This window comes from Eptatretus burgeri, chromosome 3 (genome assembly GCF_056783735.1).
Source record: "Eptatretus burgeri isolate ZD-2024b chromosome 3, Ebu_testis_v1, whole genome shotgun sequence".
Taxonomy (NCBI): Eukaryota; Metazoa; Chordata; class Myxini; order Myxiniformes; family Myxinidae; genus Eptatretus; species Eptatretus burgeri.
The window spans coordinates 39503219-39525890 of NC_140963.1; the positions used below are offsets into that span (position 1 = coordinate 39503219).

The 22672-nt window shown below is 44.5% G+C and overlaps 1 protein-coding gene and 1 long non-coding RNA gene across 2 annotated transcripts in view; both read left to right on the forward strand.

The window, feature by feature from the left end:
* Window positions 1–9924, forward strand: part of LOC147029737 (potassium voltage-gated channel subfamily A member 3-like) — an 80790-nt gene extending 70866 nt beyond the window's left edge. Inside the window, exon 2 of the mRNA XM_085873011.1 lies at window positions 5897–9924. Coding sequence (XP_085729137.1) covers window positions 5897–6947 — 1051 coding nt within the window. The 3' untranslated portion in view covers window positions 6948–9924. The remainder of the gene's footprint in view (window positions 1–5896) is intronic.
* Window positions 9925–22597: 12673 nt separating this feature from the next.
* Window positions 22598–22672, forward strand: part of LOC147029738 (uncharacterized) — a 77313-nt gene continuing 77238 nt past the window's right edge. Inside the window, exon 1 of the long non-coding RNA XR_015056065.1 lies at window positions 22598–22657. This is a non-coding gene — a long non-coding RNA (uncharacterized LOC147029738). The remainder of the gene's footprint in view (window positions 22658–22672) is intronic.

Here is a 22672-nt window from a genome sequence, read left to right on the forward strand (position 1 = left end):
ACTAAGCTTATGGACTGCTGTCTGTCTGTGTGCACAAGGCTTCGAAATTCGTAACAGTATTACTTTCATGTATTTTTTAATTTTACTTTACTTGTATTGGTAACTATGGAAATAAATGTTTTTTGAAATTGAAAAAAGAAAATTGAAAAAATAAAGCTAAAAAAAATGCAGATAATGTGAACAAGTCAGAAGAACAGAGAAAATTACATGCTTCTCAGTTGCATAATTATTCAACCTCTTTGCCTAATTAACCTTAAATAACTTCAGGAGCAAATAATTTGTTTCAATGGTTACAAAATAAGTGTAATGGGTTTCACCTGAATGTAATCAGTGGTTTAACTTAACAAAAAATGGGAGCAATACCCCTACGGGCTCACCTGGTAGTGGCTGGATAAGAAAGCCAGGGAACCACTGGAAGGCGTGGATAACCCGCAAAATATTTAACAGAGAAGAAAGTAAGTACCTATAGATTTTGTTTTTAATGCAGTGAAGAAACTTTGGTACATCACGGGTGATGAAGGTTGTCATCAAAATTGTGTGTGGTTTCGAAGAAGAAAGTAAATACAGTCATATTTTGGGAGGAAACTTTCTGTAGACCCCTTTACGGCCCAATTTTTTTCATGCCGTGAACAAACTTTGGCACATACCAGCTGATGAAGGTTGTGGTGAAGTTTCATCAAAATAATGTATGCAGTTTCAGGGAAGTTGTTGCAAGTGTTTGCAGATGGACGGACAGATGGACTGATGGTCGGATGATGCGCTATGCCATATGTTCCTGGGAACTACGTTCTAGGTGAGCTAATTAAGTTCCATCACTTATCTAAGTAGTTTAAGGTGCAACTCACTTGGTCAACCAACAATGCAAAAATGAAGAAGGACCAAGGAGCTTTCCCAAGAAGTCAGACATAGTGGTGGAGAAGCACCGTTCAGGAGAGGGTTATAAGAAGATTTCAGTCACTTGTTATCCCTTTGACTAAGGTGAAATCCATCATTAAGAAGTGGAAGACATATCATACCACCCAGAATCTACCCAGATCAGGTAGCCCATCCAAACTCAACAACCGGGAAAGCAGGAAACTTGTTCGAGATGTCACTGTAAATCCAGCAATGACTTTGAAAGATCTGCAGGGCTCTATGTCTGAGATGGGGGTCAGTGTTCATCAATCAATAATATCCTGGTGCCTTCACAAAGCTGGCCTCTATGGACAGGGGGCAAGAAAGAAACTATAACCGAAGAAGATGCATCTAAAAGCTTGTATGGTGTTTGTGGGGGGTGAAAAAAACAAAACATCTTAATGATACTGCAGGCATGTGGGGAAAAGGTTTGTGGTCAGACAAGACAAACATTGAACTTTTTGGTCACAATTCAAAGCATTATGTCTGGTGCAAGCCTAACACTACACATCACCCAGTCAACACGATCTCTACTATCAAGCATGGTGGTGGCAGCATCATGTTAGTGGGCTGCTTTTCATCAACAGGGACTGGCCAGCTTGTCAGGATATGTTACAATGGACGGAGCAAAGTACAGGAGAATCCTTCATGAAAGCCTGCTTGAGTGAGCCATGAATCTGAAACTGGGTAGGAGATTCACATTTCAGCAAGACAATGATCCGAAGCACAAAGCTACAGCCACACTGGAGTGGCTGAATAAGAATAATATAAATATTCTTGAGTGGCCCGAAGTCCTGACTTGAACCCAATTGAACGTTTATGGCAAGACTTGAAGGTTGTTTTCCATCAACGATACCCATCAAACTTTGCAGAACTAGAGCAATTTTCACATGAAGAATGGGCAAAGATTTCACCATCTCACTGTGCAAAGCTGGTAGCGATTGACCCAAAAAGACTCATCACAGTCATTACTGCAAAAGGTGTTTACAGCAAGTACTAACCTTAGGGGCTGAATACTTTTACGAGTGAATTTTGATTTGTACACGTTTTTTGAAGGTTTTCCTTTCATGTAACATCCTTGAACCACAACAGTGTTTAGTTTGAGCTCTTCAGTTATGAATAAATAAGTTCATTTGGAAAAATAATTTCTTGAATATCCATAATTCATCTAAATGTGGCATTATTGAAAGGGGATGAATACTTTTGCAGGCCACTGCATATTTTGCTTCCTTTCATTATTTTATCTTTTCCTTTCCATCTCTTTCTTGCAGCTCTTTCTCGTTCACAAACACACACTTCCTTCATCTCTCATCCTTGCACACCTTTCGCCTTGAATCTCGATCGCCACACTCCCGACATCCAACTGCATCGACCCCCCTCCCGCCTCCTCCTACACCTCAAGCATTTTTCGCCAAAGCCTGCTGTGGACATCTCATCACCAGGTGCATGGAGAAGCACAGCACCTTGCCAGCATGGAGGGAGGAACAAGAGCGGAGCTTGAGGGGGTCCAGGTCAAAGGACATTCCAGCGAGAACATTTGAGCGGCGCTGACTCAGCTGAGTTAGTGCAAGGTGTGCAGGGGCTTGGCACGTTGCCATCTTCTTCTCTCCTATCTCCATCTTTCCCCTCACTCATCTCTCTTCACATCGGATGAGTGTTAAGTGACAGAATAAGGATCCGATGGCATTGTTCTTGCTTAGGAGAGAAGGGGATTGTATACATGTACATATATGATTGTGAATTTACCCCATTTGTAAATATGTGCCCTGTTCAGTAAAAACCTTGTTTATAAAGAAACTGTGTCTTGACTTATCCTGCCCTTTTGATGGTGAGGTAAGGCAGCTGTCTGTGATTGGCCAGATTTTAATTGGGCTTATAGACCGCAGAAAGCATTTATGCAACAATTGTCCTGCTCGGCCAACTAATTAAGATCTGTTGCGTGACTGCCTGCATTATCCTCGCTCGTATTCGGGCTTCTTTGTATGGTAACACGATTCTGGGTGTGGGATCCCGCAGAAAGTTCTGGGGAGACTGGTTATCGTGGTCGTTGACGATGTGCCGACCTCTGGCGTTATCTGGAGGTGACATCTGTCACAATATATATATATATATATATATATATATATATATATATATATATATATATATATATATATATATATATATATATATATATATATATACATACATATCACAATGTGTAATTGTCCAGGTCCCCCTTCAAAATAACAATTTGTCAGGTTTTCAAGGCCAACCATTTAACACGATTATGTTCACTACGGTATATTTTTTAGGACAAAAAAACATTTTTCATAAAAGAGTAATTACGTCTTATATTGGAAATGTAGACGGTGACTTGCAACCAGGCCACATTGGCAGTATACAGAAGTGTTTTCTTAAATAACAATAAATACAAGATGCAGCAATGTGAAATTCACTGCACATAATGTGTAACATGCGCATCGTAAAATGAGTGTTCATTTACGTCTACAGGATGTCTAATAAATAAAGAAAATAAAAGCACACCTAATGATGGGCTGAGGCTTCAGACTTTGGCATCATCATGAGGCTGTATTGTCAAAATGAAACATCCCAGAAGATAAAGAAAATAGGATCACATTTGCACATGTAGTGTTTTAAAATTACACTTTTTCTTGCCACTAAATCACACATTATATCTTCCAGTCTCCTTGAGTATTTCGAATAATATAATTCCAAGCCTTCATTTTTGACAGGCTTTTATACTTAGTATATATATATATATATAGTTGACAGTGATGGGGCCGAGGCAAATTGGTGGGTCTTGCCATATTAGTGTTACGTGGAGATGGGGGAGGGTGCATAGATAGATTATCTTAAGAATAGCTTGGTTCGCGTAGGGTAGAGTTGCTCCTGTTTTTGATATTTGGCTAGAGGTGAATTGTCTTGTCAAATGTGCACCGAGGAGGCAGTGAATGTCCTTTATAGAGCAAATTAGGATAAGATTTTCATGTAAACAGATGAGACCAGATGGAGGTATTTGGGCATTTTAGATCAAAGGCACATGGAAAAGTGCTACGTGCTTGTAAAGGCATCCATTGTGGATTGTTTCGACTAGCGCACTGCAAGCCATTATGGTGACGTCAGCTGTAGAGCCCTGACTGAGGAAGGAACATTTTTTTTGAGGGTCTGCCTCACAGGGCGGGACAACCTGAACGAAAGCGCCACCCACACCAATGGGTGGCCAATGAGAGGGACTGGCCAGGCATGAGAACAGTCCGGTATGTGGAAAGGGCCATGTCAGCACATGTGGGCAGTTGAGTTGTTGGAGTTGGACATTAAAGGGAGCAACATCTCTCTCATCTCTCTGTGCTTGGCTGCCTCCTTCATTGCCATTGCTCCTCGTCGCCATTCGTCACTTCATGCCACATCGTCCTGTGGTGACCTGCATGTCACAATCAGCTCTTGTCTGCCTCAATCTTGTGCCTGCCACAAGCCTTCGCCTGTTCCTTTTGTTCATTGTGTGAGTCTGGTATATGGCGCCATAGTTGGGTTTGGCTTTATTTATTTCTTTTGCACGTAAATTCTGGTTTTTCTTGTCTTACCTTCCCCATTTCTTTGCCTTTGTGCACCACATCTATCCCAGTATTGTTATCTCGACTCACCATGCCTCATTTATTCAACCATTTTAATGACACGGAACTTTTTCTTGCCTTTCATGAGCGAACAGCACCTGTTTCAGTTTAGTTTGAGTGAACCTTGGGGTTTGGTAATAGCAATTAAGAACACAATAATTTAAACACCGTTTCAGACACTCACAGGGGTTGTACTGCCACCCCCCCCCCAACCACCTCTCCACACTCTCCCCGGTGTAGAGAAGGCTGGGTCATGTGACAAAATATTTAGTTTATGAACTTATTCATTAGCTTTTTTATCCTCATGTACTCTCCTTATTCATATTGTTAACTTGGTATATTTTACATCTATATCTTTTTATAAATATTATTATGGCATTTCACAAATGAGGGATTGTTGTGCACTTTTTTCCAAACAAAGAAAAGTTTTAAGTGGGTTAAAAGTTTTGATCGGTTGTATAATGGAATTGCATTTTTATCGATGTGCATCATTAACTAACTGTGCACACACAGCAAAGGTTTTCAAATATCTGTGCATTTGCAGGCTCCCCACCACAACCACCATTCCACCTCCTCTGCTTCATAATGAAGCACAAGATCAACAGCATAACTGATTAATATCCCCTTGAGAATCTAAGATGCATTGCAGATAGGTTAATCTGTCTTATTTCTTGTATCTCTATTTGCTTTTTCATTGGGCTTTTGTTTTATGCAATGGATAAACCTCTCTTATCATTAACACTGATTAATTTCAAGGTATCTGCTCACGTTGACTCTTCTCACTGGTTTCTGGAACTTGTTTAGTTGTGTTCTTCATTTCTAACTTTCTACATTGCCATTCTTCAACATTTTCTGTCAAATCTTTTGCTCCTTTGACCTTTCGTGCTTTCTTGCCTTGCTGCACTTCCTATTTGGCAGGAAGCATTCTTCCAGGCTCATGCTTTTGACTTGTTCCATATATCGTTATTTTAAACTTGCCTTTCTTCCATCCTTCTATTGTGCAGCCTTTACTCTTACATGAAAAATTGTGCTGTTATTACGTATCAATTGAAATGCAAAAGTAGGTAGTGAGCTTCATTAAGAAATGACTGAAAAATTGAAAATATACCCATCGAGTGTCATCCTTTGGATGTATACTTCACCTTAAAAAAAATTTTAATGATGCTTTACAGGAAAAATAATTGAGGATATCTGAAAATTGTTGCACACCATTTCTTTAGCAGTTATTTAACAATATATTTGGCTTTTAAAAGTAAGAGTATTAGGAGAAAGCAGAGAGCATTTTAAAGAGCATTAGGATAACTCGTCTTGACTAAATGTGTAAGTGTTGTGTGTATTTTCTAAACTCTTATAAATACCAGAGCAATGGTGAAATTATTCTTCGACAGGTATCGTGAAGATGAAGGTTACATAAAAGAAGAAGAGCGACCAATGCCCAAACGTGAGTACCAGAGACAGGTATGGCTTATGTTTGAATATCCCGAGAGCTCCAGCACAGCACGGGCCATAGCCATCGTCTCCGTGCTCGTCATTACGATCTCCATCATCATATTTTGCCTCGAAACACTCCCGGTATTCCGGGAAGATGATTATCCAGTGGAAAATGTCACAGTTGAGGCTGCATCAAAAGAGAACGCCTTCATTGACCCGTTCTTCATCGTGGAGACCATCTGCATTGTCTGGTTCTCTTTTGAACTCCTGGTACGATTCTTTGCAAGTCCCAGCAAGCCGGATTTTTTCAGGAACATCATGAACATAATTGATATTGTTGCTATTCTTCCATACTTCATCACACTTGGAATGGAACTTGCTGAGCAGCAAGGTAATGGTCAGCAGACGATGTCCCTTGCCATCCTGCGCGTCATTCGCCTTGTTCGTGTCTTCAGGATATTCAAGCTCTCACGCCACTCAAAGGGTCTCCAAATCCTCGGGCAGACTTTGAACGCGAGTATGCGAGAGCTGGGCCTCCTCATCTTTTTTCTCTTCATCGGTGTTATCCTCTTTTCCAGTGCCGTGTACTTCGCCGAGGCAGATGAACCAAAAACACGCTTCAGAAGCATTCCCCATTCATTCTGGTGGGCTGTCGTCACCATGACAACTGTGGGATATGGAGACATGTGGCCGATAACCGTAGGAGGTAAAATTGTAGGGTCACTTTGTGCTATCGCTGGTGTACTTACTATTGCACTTCCAGTGCCAGTCATAGTTTCAAACTTCAACTACTTTTACCACCGCGAAACAGAAAATGATGACCAGGCACAGTACTTACACATTTCCAGTTACAACTGCGATACTGCTGTAGAACTCCAGAAGAGCTCCAGCACTTCAACAGTGGGAAAGAGTGACTATATGGACAATGTCTCTTACACTGACATGGTCAAACAATGCTACATGCCCAACAATGTTCCATCTAAAAAGGTTCAGAGAACAGATGTGTGAGTTATCACACTGTCGACATGCTGCAACCACTTTGCACTTAATTTGCGAGGCACAGTAGTAACGGCTCCGTTATTCCTTCTTAAATGTTCTTCATTTGGCCACCTGTAATTGCCTGACATGCAAATCAATATGACATTCATTCAACCCCCTGAATGTGAGGGGTAGACTCGTCAAGAGTAAATTGTTGCTGAAATCTACCATCACCGGTCATTTCAAAATTTCTTATTATATCAACATATTTTGCACCAACAGACTTAAAGATCTTTGAACTGATTTTTTTGTTTGTTTGTTTTTGTCCTTTCACTTACATTTTGTCTTGTTTGAGACCTTGAGGGATGAAACAGTGGCGTGCATTTTGGGTGATGCAAGCTTGCTCCCATTAGCTAGTGGTCAACAAACATTATTTATAAATACAGCATACATTCTTCATTGTAAGCTTGCATCAGTTTATGAATGTTTTTATTTATTTATGTGTGCACAGATTGTTTACACTTATTTTGTTGAATAGTACACATTTGTTCTAAAGTTTTGCACTCAAATGTTGAGTATTTATAAGTGCAATGTTACATGAGCTGAATATTTTTCCTGCTTATGTTTTATTTGTTTTGAATGAGGTTTTTGTGTTATCATTTTTTGCCAACTATGTGTGATACACATTATAGTTCAAAAGAAAAAAGTCCCCAAAACAAGTGAATGAAGCACAATGACACGATGCAGTATTTAAAATGAATGAATTTCCTTGAAAGAAAGAACAAATAATCGAACGATTTTTCATCCACAAGCATTCAGACTTCTCTTCGAGTCTGGCACCAGTAAAAATTATGCACAATGCACTTTCCCTTGTCGTAATCATTCAATTTTTCATGGTTCGTGTTTGCTCTATTGATACAGACAGCAAGCACAAAACATTTTAAAGACTTGATGCTTTTCACAACCAAAACCGAAAACAACAATTTTTAAGAAACGATTCTACCGCATGTTTTGATGATTTTTGTTGTTGCAACACACTAGTCCATGTAATTAAGAGTATAAAACTGCCATAAGCAGGATATATTAAGCTTGGTTTTAAAGGTCAGAGTATATCAACTTTGACTACCAATCGAGAAATAAGTTTAGTCAATAATCTTCTTAGCCTTTCTGCTCTAAAATATTATAGTGTCAAATGTTTCATATAAACATTATCACCAGTAGGGTGAGGTGTTGGTTTGCTGCCAAAATAGCAGGATCCCACATCATATCTACACAAAGGGAAGGGATGGACAGGAGCTTGGGTAGTGGGATGGAAAGAGATGGGGGTGGAGGGAGCTGGTGGATTTATGCTAACATGTAAAAGATAAAATAAGCATAAATAACAAGGAAAAAAAAATTGAAAAAAACACAATCTGTGAGATTGCTAATTATCTTTGATCACCAATTTGCTGTTCACTTTGTTAAAAGTAGAACATTTTTCATTATTAACCTTGTGTTTTTAAGCTTTACTTGCTCCTGCTACCGTTCTGTGTGGTATGGGATCGATGTTCAATTCCTGTGGAGGGACCTTGATGATACTGACATCACAACGTTGCACATCATCCAGCTTTTTAAGATACATGGCACTTGCAGACATCCATACGAGAGAAGCATATTGCATTGTGCCCCGGACATGGGCTTTGTACACTTGGGCTGGGCCAAGCAGATCCAAGTATGGAGCAACACTGCGAAAGGCACTCACTCTTTGTCCAGCTCTAACGGCGATGGAGTTCACGTGGTGAGACTGGAATATACAGCAGCAAATTACTCATTTACTTGGCTATCACAAACTGATTTACCAACCATAACTATGTTGAAAGAATTGGTTAGGTCGTTGTCCATGGGTTATTTTCACCCTTGTGTGGTACAAACTTCATGTTTCCATCTGCCTTGATGCGAAGCTAGAGTTCAAGTTCGAATGTGCTCTGCGTAGAAGGCCAAGTTACTGTTGAAGTCGAACATCGATTTGACATCGCAAAAGATTCCATTTCTGGACACAAAGACAATTTCAATTTACATCCTCTTTCTGACACCTCCAGATATTCCACATTTTTCTGCTTCACTCCCTTGTGGACATTTGCTCATGTTTCGATGCAGCACCTCTTCATCTCTAACTCGATGAGGCAGTCGATAAAGCCTTGTTACATTGCCCTCACCTGCGTGCGTGTCATTCCCATGACCCCTCAGCCACCTGGCCACCTTCCTTAGGTCATCTATAGAAATGCCACCCTGGTGCCTCAACAACCTTCAAAAGGTTGTAGGACCTCCACCGCCATTTCTCTCTGCACCGTTTTTTTGATTTGAACAACTTCTTTATTACTTGTGCTACACACGGGTAATTATAGGGCGAGAAGTGTGCCAAAGGAAAGCTGCATGAATTAATTATCGACATATTTAATGCATGTTACATGGTGATCTTATGCAATGGTGTAGCGAGGTCCATTGGTGTGTGTATTGGTGTTTTGCGATGTGGTGCTTTTCATTTGTGATGTGTTTTAGTCTTTTACATTCTCGTTGAGTTGTTAATGCCTCTTGCGTGGCTGGTTGCACTTAATTTAACAGAAAATTTTAACTATATATATATATATATTATCGAAATATTTTATTGATACTTGTATTCTTGGTGACGGTTTTTAAAGGGAATTTCTTAAGTTTCTTTTTCCAAACAGCTGGGTAGGCTTTACTACTGCAGATAGATATCCTTGATTTCGGTTTTCTGGGGGGGGGGGGGGGAGGTCTTAACAGGGGAGAAGTGCAGCTGGATGAAACTCACTGCTGTGTATCAGCCTAACATGCAGGACTCTATTGTGTGCACATGACGTTTTATAGGAGAGACTCCAATGTGTCTGCACAACTTGTTTATGCCTAGTCGAGGTGTCTGCAGCTTGTGTGATGTCAGGTTTAGATAAAGAGCATATTGTGCAAGACATACAGGTAATGTAAACAAAAATAAAATTTCCTATCCCTGCTTTCTTGTTCTGCATTTTGTTTCCTCTACCATAGTGTGTTGGTAGATGCTGCCCACACTTACTCCTGCCCACCACCAGGTGAACACTATATCAGGAGTCATGAACTTTTCAATAGCTAATAAATTACCTTGAAACATTACTACTTCACGGTGGGATGCAACTGACATCAGGGTACCGGCTCACAGTGATATAATATTTTTGAATGCTTAAAACCCACCAACAGATGGGACAGGTTCCCTGAACCCTCGGAAGGATGGCATACTCATAAGGCTTGTTTACATGTCATCGAGGCTACTTTTATTGGAACCAGGTCAGCAGTGACCGTGAAAGTACATTAGGCATTCACGCCCCACCTGGCTGCCAAGATTAATTCATCAGATGTATTTTTTTTATACATGACGTCACGCACCAATGTAGGCTGTTTGGTGACATCATCTATTTGTGTGCTGCCACCATATTGGAGTACGAAAAAAACAAGGAGAAAGGAACGTCCGTTCACAATCAGTTGGGTTATTGTGCTTTGTCATGGCAAAACAATCGGGGTCAAAGCTTGTCCGGCCCAAGCTTGCATGGCTTTGTTTGATACTTTGGACACTATATCTAGGGAGTGAGTGAACAAAATACAGGTTCTAGGCAATACAGGCCCGTATGAATTTCTGAGCACAGCAAGATCCAGAAGTGAGACAAAGTTTCCAACCATTTTATACCCAGATATAGCGAATCATCTCATGTTTGCAAAAAATATTTACACCCTGGAAGACATGAAGACGTGGAAAAGTTTGGAGGCAAACAACCAGTTGACAACTGGCTGTTTTTGTGAAGAATGGCTTCTCACATTGTATGAGCAAAGGTAGGCCTATAATAAATACATCAATGACAAGGACTCATGTTGGAAGAACAGAGATGCATGACATTATGTACAGTATGTTAACATAATGCTTATCTGGTCTACCAACAACATAATTATTGCTTGCCATTCCCTTCAATACTCTTGGATGTTTATCTGGTCCCAAAGTCTTATCTTCTTTTGCCAACTCTTCAAGAAAGACCAACTCATGTGAAAAACACCAACTAAACAAATAATGCCAGCAGACTGGACATACCGATACAACAGAATATTTAATGTGAACAACAGTTTATAGTCGGATTAGGAATCGAACACAAACTAGACTCGTGTACATCATCATCGCAGCAGTTCTTGCGAAATAAATTGGGACTTTTTTAGACAAGAGACTGAGGATGTGGTTGAAGGGTTGGGTAAGCAGGGGGTGGTGAATGGAAGGAAAAAGTTGAAAGTGTTGTACAGGAATGCCAGTAGCTTGAATGGAAAGATGGAAGAGCTGGAAGCAAAGATGGATGACGAGGAGTGACATAGTTGCTGTGAGATTTTTTAGTGAGACGAGAAGGGACCTGCAGAACATCTTTGCAATGTAAAATGTGACAAGTTCCATCTCCCAAACCCAAGTCCTCACCCTCCCAACTCTAAGGGGCCAATCCCCTCCCCACTCTAAACCTTCAAACCCCCACCCCACCCCACCCTCACCACAAGTCACCAACCCCCCCCACACACACACACACACAGAAAGACCTCCCCCTCCTAATTTTGTCCCATCCTTTTGCCTTCCCAACCACAACTACTCACCCTCCCTCTCACAACCTTAAGTCGGTCCTATCTTTACTCTTTTCCAACCCCAAGTCCTCACCCTCCCAACTGTAAGGTGTCAATATCCTCCCTATTTCAAGACTTCAAACCCACTTCCCACCCCTCCCACGACAACTCCTTAACCAGCCCCACCCCACCACCAAAAGTCCTCAAAGCCTCCACCTCCCTCTCCCAACTCTGTCCCAACTTTACTCTCACCCCCCACCCCCACCTCCTCACTCCTCATAAAAGCAAGCAGGCATTCCCACACTGATACAGTCGAATATTTAATGCTTTCCCTTCCCCTATCATGCTATGACCAACCACATTAACCACAATCAAACCAGCTTCGACATGTCATGGTACATCACGGTTGCCTGTCCAAATTACAATCCCATGTGAAATGGGGAAACCCTGTGGAATTGAAACTGTCAAGTGACCATGAGACCAGAAACCAATCGTCTTCTTTGTGATGCATATATATACATTGTTAAAAGTAAATAATGACAGATGCTTTCTTTCACAATGGGGCGAGATTCCCGGAAGTCCTTGAACAAAGACCTTTATAATGACAGGTTTTATGGTTCCTGGTCGAGTCATTCAAGAGAAAATAGTTGGAAATAATAGCAATGACCTGCGTATTTGAGAGAATGCCAGCTATTTGGACGGTGTAAAAACAACAATCCACTGCTTTGATTGTTCAGGCCTATCTTCACAAGGTCTGTGATGCCCATCGGCTCAAAATCCTTTTAACTGTTGTTTTGGTCATTTTAAACCGAAGGAAAAACTTATAGGGAGGGCATGGCAATTGTGAACATGACAGCTCTGAAGACGTCTTTGGCTTCACATAGCAGTAACCACCAACATGGTGGTTGTATAATTTTTCAGGTTGAAATTGTGGGGGGAGTCAGGCCAACTGTAACTGTCCAACCAGTTGTGGGTGCAGTCAGCCAAACTGTCCAACCAATGGGTGGAAAGACAGACAGACACATGCACAGCACGGCACCTTTTATAGTACCGGTATAGAAATCCAACGGGATTTATTGATGTGATTGAAAAGGGAAGAGGTGTGGTAAGTGGAATGTACATCCAAGTCGTACTGTTGTCACGGCTTGCAATTTTCACCACAAATGTAAATGTTAAACATCTGACCACTTACCATTCACAAAATGCAATGAACAGACACGAGTATTTGGAGAGTTTCTTGCCTTGATGTCTGATCTCCCGATGTTTGATAATCGCACTCTCCATTCTTTTGAAACTTCTCGGATCTGTTTCCCTTGTATCAGATTAACTGTACGCAGTCTATATTATGACAATCAATCCTCCCAATCTGCACGATTGACACAACAACATAGAGCACAAAAATTCACGGTTTTAACAAATGTAAAAACAATGATGCTGTTAACGTGTAGTTTCGCTTTGTTTGCTGGTAATCCAAAATGGCGGATTGCAAGTATGGTGACATCACATGTATATGACATCCATTGACGTTGTACAGACTCGTCCAACCAGATCAAAACCAATAGCTTCGCTTTTGTGGTTTGCCAGGACCGAGCCAAACTCTTTGACTTCACAGACTCTGGAATTTCCGGCATTTCTTCTGCTTTCCAAAATCAAATGGTGCGATGATGTTAAATAGCCGCTTCTACTCAGCCAAATTCCCCAGGTATTCGAGTGGGTGACTTTCCACTCACACCCACCCATGACAGATAGGATTGGTCGTGAACACAACTTCTGGTGCCCCTGCCTGGTCCAAAGTGACCTCGAAGGCATGGTGTAGGCCTAATTTTGCTGATGGATGCATGGTGTTGGCCTAAGAAACCGGTCATCGGGGCATGTTAATGTATAACGTGCGCGCAAAATAAGGATTGGTTAAAATGACTCGCAAGGCTTTTAAAAGAAACCAAAAATACTTGTAAAACTACCCGAGAGGAAGGGGTGTGCCTCTACACAACCAAAGATTTTGAGAACTTTCTCAGCTTTCCGAAATGGCTGAGATCTTACAGCTGCCCATAGTGCAGACTCCCAACGATGTGGGCCAGTGCTCGGCCCAAAATGTGGACGGGAACATGTTACCCAAACCCTCAAAGTTTGCTGCCAGTGAATGGACTTTTCACTTTGTATTGTAGGAGCGCCTCGTGTGAACATGGCAGGCTTGGTTATTTATTTAATGGATGTCTGCAATTGGAAAGACGATTCCGTGTGTCATTACCAACAGAGCAATGGCTACCATCTCTTCGACAAAGACCACCTTCACAATGTGGAAATACACAAAGCTTGTGCCAGCTATTATTCAAGTGGGAGCAAGATGTATTTTTATGGGCCGGGGTTCGGTGGCTATAAACGACCACTAGGTGGAGCAGTGGAGTCGTCTCTCACCGAACACCCAGAATTTAGGTCGTGACTCTTGGATAAGTCCGAGAGTTCACGGGTCCCTTAGCGGACCGTGGTCGCCAATATTTCGACGGCGCGGGGTAGGGTTAATTGTCTAATTTCAATATACCTAAATACCCATGTCGTCCAACTACCGGGAAAACCACACCCTCGACCAACTTTGTCCGAATCGAGTCACTATCACAGACTCGGATCCGGCGGAAGTTACCAAAGCCGCGCCGGACCAAAATGAACAATCCACGGCACGAATGGCCCGACCAATTCGCAACACGCACCATGCTAGGCCAATGGAGGAAAGCACAGAAAACGAGCTGGTACATTTAACAGGGGTTTATTTTATAAGGGAAGGGGACACAGAGAGCAGAGTTAAACAGACTAAAAGCAATGCAGGTGTGTACAAGGCACTTAAACAATTCTACTTAATGGACTGGCACCACACACACACACACACACACACACACACACACCCGGCCGGCCTTTATTGAGGCCTCCAGCTCAGAAGCAAAGGCGAGCCGAAGGCCAGGGTGTGGCTTGCACCTGTCCGCCTCATGTGGTGTACGACGATTTGATCACGTGGCGGGACTCGAACCCACAACTTTCACGCAGCGCCAAGCACCAGGGACCGCGCTCTCCAACCGGCCATACACCAATCAACCAAGACCAAGGAGAAGATCAGAGACGACGATGACCCAGGACCAGACGAACCAGGCAGCACCGAGACTGGCGACCCCCAAGACAACCAACCTCCCCAGCCTGGCGTTCCTTTATATCTTTCTTGTCCGGGGTGAGAAAATCGCCATCTGAGGCGATCTCCACGCTCATTGGCCGGGGTGTTGTGGGAAAGTCACCCTCTGTGGCCATCTCAACCCTCATTGGCCAGGGTGTCGTGGGAAAGTTGCCCTCTGTGGCCATCTTAACCCTCATTGGCCGGGGTGTCGTGGGAAAGTCGCCCTCTGTGGCCATTTCAACCCTTATTGGCCAGGGTGTCGTGGGAAAGTCGCCCTCTGTGTCCATCTCAACCCTCATTGGCCAGGGTGTCGTGGGAAAGTCGCCCTCTGTGGCCATCTCAACCCTCATTGGCCGGGGTGTCGTGGGAAAGTCGCCCTCTGTGCGTGATTGGACAAGGGGTGGAGTCGGAGCTGAGGGGATGAAAATCTCTGCCCATGTACGTGGTCGAACGCACGTGGGCAATGGCGTCGGTGTGCGAAGTGAAGTGAAGGAGATTTGTTGTAAAATAAACTTCGCAGCGCACAAATGTAATTGCCGTTAGACACAGGTAGGGGGCCCTAACTATAACCACATACTTATCGAGATAACTAAACTTGGGGACTGCTGTCTGTCTGTGTGCACAAGGCTTCCAAATTCGTAACAGTATCAGGTGGACTTCCCTGAGGGAGATGCCGTTTCCAGTTTGGGTGCTTCTTAACAGATGGGAAGGTCATATTTGTGGCTTGTAAATACATAGGGTGTCTAAAATCAACTTTTAAAATAATGACTTTACTAATAATCATGTTGATAAAGAACTGGGAGCTGTGAGGGCTGTGATACTTAATTTGCTCATTTGGTTCTGGGACCACATGGGAAATTCTGCAATTTTTTTGCATCTATGGCAAAAATAAGAAATGTGCGTCGTCGTTTGTTATTAGGGATGGGCACACATCGACTTTTTCTCTGTTGTCCCGTTGAAAGGAGTGTTTTTTATGGCCATTTTTCACGCTGATCACTTATCCGTTGAAATTTTTGACCAAGGATGATGTCTTGGGTTGGTAAAATGCAAAAAATCAAAATGGCCACCAAATTTACCCACTTTTCAGGTAAAATTTGATAATTATGGCTTACTAGGGCATGTAATAATATTACTAGAGCATGTAATAATTTTTGACTTCGGACGATGTCTTTCTAAGACATCATCCTCGGTCAAAAATTTCAACGGATTCATGATGAGCGTGAAAAATGGCCATAAAAAAACTTTTAACGAGACAACAGAGAAAAAGTCGATGTGTGCCCAACCCTAATGTTACATGCCCTAGTAAGCCATAATTATCAAATTTTACCTGAAAAGTGGGTAAATTTGGTGGCCATTTTGAATTTTTGCATTTTACCAACCTAAGACATCATCCTATGTCAAAAAGTTCAACGGATTCGGGATCAGCGTGAAATTTGGCCATAAAAAACTCCTTTCAAAAAAAGTATGGTTGTATGCCCAACCCTACTAATATTTTACACTAACCATGGCCCAGGACCTGTGATCTGTGAAGGGAAAGAAGGCATGACAATGTCAACCATTTGTGTGTGTGTGGGTGAGTGCTCAGCAGCTGAAGGTCAGTCGTCCTCAGGGCCTGCTCAAAAGGTCCCCCTTGAGTGTTCCTTTCAGTGAACCTTTTTCTCTCTTCCTTTCATACCCCCAGCTGCTGGAGGCAACTCACCCTAACACGGCATGGCATGTGCCATCCCACAGGCCCTTTGAAGAGGTAGACAGGCTGCCCAATGCAGTCTCTGGCTCAAGGAAATGAATGGAGATGAATGGATGCAACAAACGGTGCACGGGCTGCACCAGGGCAGTCCTTGCAAAACACTGGATGATCCTGGCGCACATGGTTGAGTTGGTGACACGGGCAAATGCAAAAAGGGTAGCAGGCATGGGGTTATGCAAAGGCAGGCAAATCAAGGCATGGCAAGGCAGATGCGGAACAGGCGATACAGCACAACAGGCCGGCAGGTGAAGCTGGCCGGCCTCTGGTCTCGTTCCGTGTGGGTCTGGAGGGAGTGCGGTGGTGCTGGCCGCTCTAAACATGGGCTCGGACATACCCTACTGTCTTCCCCCAACCTATCGTCTTTGCCCGTCTGTCCATACCCACTCCCTTAATTTGCAACACAAAACAACCCAATTTAGCCTATATATATATATATATATATATATATATATATATATATATATATATATATATATATATATATATATATATATATATATATATATTTTTTTTTATTTTCTTACAATTGTCTCCCAAACCCCCTTTCTGTCTTTGTCCGGCTAACCTATCCTGTCAACCTAACTTACTCCCAACCCCTACATTCTTGTTGTGGAGGGAATAGGGAAGAGGCCGAGCATCCTGTCTCGAGGGCCAATAAAGCCTCAGAATGGCCTCCTTCAGATTTCAGCAATCTACCAAGGTGGGTCCAGCGGCCGACAGAGAACGAAGGGATGGATGGTGCGAAGAGGTACATTTCCTACCTATCCCAGCATTTAACTTTAAACTACCCCAGGGCTTTCCAAAACACCTGTCATTTAAATGATCGGTTCTAAAAACCATGATTCCCGTCACCTGCGTTGGTGTCCATTATAAATTTGGGCCGAGCCCTCAACTTTTCCTCCGTGCTCTTGCACAATTTCATGGCTGGGCAGCGTGGCTCACTTGGCAGGGATTCCCCCTCTGCCGAACCTCTAACCATGGCACCCCCGGGCCCTAAGGCTGTCTCCGAGCCTACCTGCTCCCTATGAACGTGAGGGGTTGCCCTTCCTGGCATTGCCCCCCTTCCATGCCCACATGGCATCTTTGGTGCTCCGGGTCCCGTTCCGTGGGTTGCCCGTGCCCAGTACACTATCCCGGTCCCTTGGCCAACTGCTTCGGTGCCCGGGGTGCCCACTACTCACCTTCCAAAGTGATGGGTTTATTTATAATGGGGGAGGGGAGCACGCAAGAAGCAGAGTTATCCGAATAAAGAGATACACGTATGTACAGCAAGGCACTTAACAATTTATTACTTACTAGGACGGGCCCACACTCAGACGCACACCCAAAGAAATGGACCCAAAGTGGTCTTTATTGAGGCCTCCAGCTCGGAGGAAAAGGCGAGCTGAAGACCAGAGCCTGCCTCGGACCTGTCCACCTCGTGTGGTCTTCGAGCTGATTCGAACCGGGCACCAGCGAGAGGCGAGCCAAATCCAGACACCAGCGAGCCGCGAGCGGCCTCCCGAGCTCCGCTCAGCGCTCGTGCCGACAACCAAACCTCTCCTCTGTATTCCGAACCGTCGAGAACGCAGGAGGTTTCTTGGCGACCTCTCCAAGCTGAACGTCAAAGCGAGGGCCGACAACTCCACGCCCGTTCAACCAGTCCGTCAGATCGACCACGACCCTGCCTGCTCGATAGTCATCAACTATATCAAACTCTCGCAAGTTCACCGATGGAGACGGCGCGCAACCCTTGCGGTTCTTGTCCCCGGCAGGATCCCCCAAGCTCTCTCGGAGGTCCCAATCACGCCGCACCCTTATTCACAGTCTCCGGGGGGAGGGGGGGGACGCCTCCGCTCTCCCTCACTGGACGGTTTTGGCGCGCAGAATCGCTCGTTGCCCTGTCATTGGCCAAAACGAGCGGCAAGTCCGTCGATTGGCCCGGGGGCGTGGTGACGTCACGCGAACCCCTTTTTCCCTGTCGCGGGATCTGATTGACTGAGCGGAAGTCACCCCACCTGAAGCACGCTGATTGGTCGAGGTCCGCCACGAGGCTCCTCCTTGAACTCCGCCCACCAAACAGGCAGAGGTACATTGTTCTGCGTGGGCTCCGCCCACCAAACAGCCAGAGGAACATTATCCTGCGTGGGCTCCGCCCACATACGTGCTGACACGCACGTAGGCAATGGCGTCGGTGTGAGGAAGCGAGGTGAAGGTGTGTTGTTGTAGTTGGTGGTGGTGGTGTAAAAATAAAAGAAAACCCTACCTATCAAAATAACGCACAACGTATGTACATATAATCACCCATTAGACACGGGACGGGGACCCTAACTAAAAACACATACTTACCGATATAACTGTTCTGCAGGACCTGTATGTTATGTGCTCATGGCTTCCAGATTCGCAATATATTGTCCTTCACGTGCTCCCAACAGTAAGGACAAATAAAAGCACCTTGCCCACTGGAGATGTTGCGTGTGCATTGAATATCGCATTTTGTAACCTACTTTGTATAATATGCCTTCGGTGTGCTATCCTGACCATGAAATCCCCAAATCTGTGCAGGAGATCAGATCAGTGGGTTGTTCACACCGTGTTTCCTCGTTAAGAACCCTCTCCGGTTTATTACCGTTTCAACGGTCCCCACGAGACCCCACGAATGGTGTGCTTGCAGTGAGAGATGAGATTTAATAGGCGTGAAGCGTGCAAAATGAGTAAAAATTAGCTCCGAATTCTGCAGGTATGTGACATAAATAGCCGAGGATGGCTCACGTTGACGTCATTTGCACAAATAGCGAACGTCCTTTAATCCCGGCAACAAGGAGGGGAAAAAAGATGTACACCAGCGAAGGTCCATTGCTTCCAATCTCCAACAAGGAGATTCCTACAGATGCAGTCTGATGAAACACCTGAAGGTCTCACCACAAAGGCACAATCGATTTGAGATCTTGGTCTAAAGGTTGGACGACACGTACAGGTGAGGTCACGGTCACAATTGAAGTTGCTGTCTCCTGGTTAATTTTGCTTTTTGCATTTCAGGATGACCATGCTCTCTCATTGGTTTGTTGTAGAGCATTCTAGATGATGCAGAAGCTGTCTAGAATAGGTTCGATTCCCCACCAGATTCTGAACTCTCACATTGGAATTTTGCAAGCAGGGTGTAAGGATGTTGCATCAATGAATGTTCTGTCCTTCACCTGGGCGTTATGGGTCAGATGTCCCATCTGTTAGCATTTACGTTTTAGTGGTGAACGTTGAAGTCCCCTTGGTGTCTTATCAAAATATAAGCTCATTGTGTGCAGTTACCCGAGGCCTCGTGAAATTCCTGCCTTCATCTGGAGACAGGCACCTCCGTGTCTTTTTACCCACAGAAACGCCATCACGGTGCCCCCGTGGGACTTTAAGGTCATGCTACAGGCCAGAACAGATACCTGGCACCGTTTCTGTCTTCACCAAATTGAGAACAGAATTTACAGGTGATAGATCTGGATAGGTTTACCACTCAAGCTGCAACGAGTGTGAGAGTGCATATGAGACAGGAAAGAGGCTTTTCCCAATTCCAGGATCATGAACGCACGAGCCAGGCCTTGGCATGTCGTGCAATTGGCAACTGAACACCATTCGGTTTATGTTCTCCTTCTTAAGTGCGCAGCACATGGCTGCGGGTAACATCATTTATGCGAAGGGGCTTCTGTAGGTTAAGGTTGGAATTTTGGAATTTGTTCAGGTGCCGATGATAGCTTGCTCACTTTTCGTGAAATACACCGTGGGATCTCAAACGTCCACCAACGAATTCCGACAGACGAGACACCCAGTTTAATGCATCAATGTCTTGCCCTGCCTGCAAGACACCAGGATGGCAGTTTATAGCTGGTTCCAGATTTGAACCCAAGCTAAGCAGCTCATAGTCAAGTATGTATACGTCGAGGCTATTCTACCAGCCTTGGCTGATGTTAAACGTGCAATATCAAGTTCAGAATAATTTTGGATCTAAACCCAAACTGGCAGAGAAGACTAATCTTGGAAACCTGGGACACCATACACTGGAGGCTATTCCTTATATTAGAGCCTCCCCACCCCTCTTTTTCCCATCATCGCAATGTTCTCCCTCTCCCTCTCCCTCACCTTTCTCGCTCCACCCCCTCCATTCCCCCCAAAATTGCTGATGAGAATCTGAGAGGAAAGTGCCAGAAATGAAAAATGAAGACGGTTTAAAAGTATTTGAGATATACAGTATGTGGTTTGCTCTATTTTTCCTGCAATATCAAGCATCCCTAACCAGTTAGATGTCTCAACTTATTGTTCACCAATGATTGTGACATTCCATAGGAAACATTCCTAAAGCATCTTGGAGAAATCTCTTATCGGACGGACATGGTGGTCCTCTGGGAATTTTCTCCATCCTGCAGGATATCTTCTAGGATTCTTATGAAACATTCAGGTATGGGTCATCGGGCCACAGAAAGAGACTGATAAGAGTGGGCATAGGAAAGGGTTAACATTGGGGTTTTCATAACAAAGTTCACAAACCCAGGGAGAGGCCTCCGGTCATCTCATTATCATAGCTCATCATTCAATGACTAGATCACCATGTGGCCTATAGGGGGCGGCCATGCCATTCGAATCGGCACCGTCTTTATAAGTTGCAAGAGTGTGAACTCAATGGGAGCATCGATAATAATCTCCCACAATACGATCAAGCAATTTCGGGTTAAAATCCTGAACCTCACGGTAATGGCAAACCTCCAGTATGTTCCTGCTAAGTGCAACATCACCAGTCGAAGTCTCATCTACATAAGCTCAGAGGGTGATGACGACAAGGAAACCTCCCTTTCATGATGGCAGATGGTAAAAATGTTTTATATCGACGCTCAATCTAGTCAAAGCCATTGAACCAAAGGCAGGGCAAAGGGCTGGTCTTGTATATAAATATGGATGATCCTCCTCCCTTCATTGGCTAGATGGGTCACTAATTGTGGATGGATCACCACTCTGATGCAGGATGTATTGTTGTGGGGCCGGGTCTCGGTGGCGAGCACGACGGCTAGGGGGAGCAGTGGAGTCGGCTCCACGGAACACCCGGAATTTAGGTCGTACCTTTCAGATAAATCCGAAAGGTCACGGGTCCCTTATCGGACGGAAGATCGCCAATCGGTCAACCACATGGGGTAGGATCAATTGCTAATTTCAATATACCTAAATACCCACGCAGTCTAACTACTGGGGAACCACACCCTCGGCCGACTCTGTCCGATCCGAGTCGCAGGTAACGGCTCGGATCCGGCGTAACCGAGCAGAGTTACCAGAACCGCGCCGGACCAAATGAACAACTTGCGGCTTCGCTATTTCCCAACACGCAACATGCTAAGCCAATGAAAGAAACACAGAAACGAGCTGGTACATTCAACAAAAAGGGGAATTTATTTACAACAATAATTGGGGAACGAGGGGAGCACGTAAGGGCAGAGTTATCCAAATATAGCAAGGCAAATAATGTACAAGGAACACAGGCACTTAACAGTTTCTACTTATCAGACGGGGGCCCACGGACGGACGGACGCACGCACGCGCGCACACGCGCACACGCGCACGCACACACACACACACACACACACACACACACACACACACACACACACACACACACACACACACACACACACACACACACACACGGACCTCGAGGTCTTTATTGCCCCTCCAGCTCGGAGGGAAGACGAGCTGAGGGAAGATAACGTGCTGGATACTTGGCCGCGTTCGCGCGGCTCGACGTCTACACCTTCCCGGAGCTCCAGTCTCCAAAAGCACGGACCAGGGCAGCCGAACCCAGAGGAGGCGAGACGAGGTCGTCTCCCTTGATAAGATGGTCGACTGCTCGCTATAATGCGCCCGGCGAGACACCTCTGATGCGCGGGATGCAGTCAGTGCAGACCAGACAGAAGCGCTTTGAGACACGCAGGACGCAATTATCAATCCCTTCTTCCGTCCTTCGGGGCGCGGTCCGCTCGCCGTGGCCTGCTCCCATTGGGTGGACGGCGTGTCGCGGCTCCGCCTTCTTGCCAAGGACCGCCCCGACTCTGGTCTGCTCGTCGCCCATTGGGCGGAAAATGACGCATACCCTTATTTGGCGCACAGCCAAAGCGAAACGCTCCGTGACCATATTTGGAGTGGAATTCCGCACACGCCAGCATCCCAGCGGGCGCGACGAGGAGAATGCCGAGAGCAGTGTTGTTGTTGCAAGTGAGAGGATTTTTT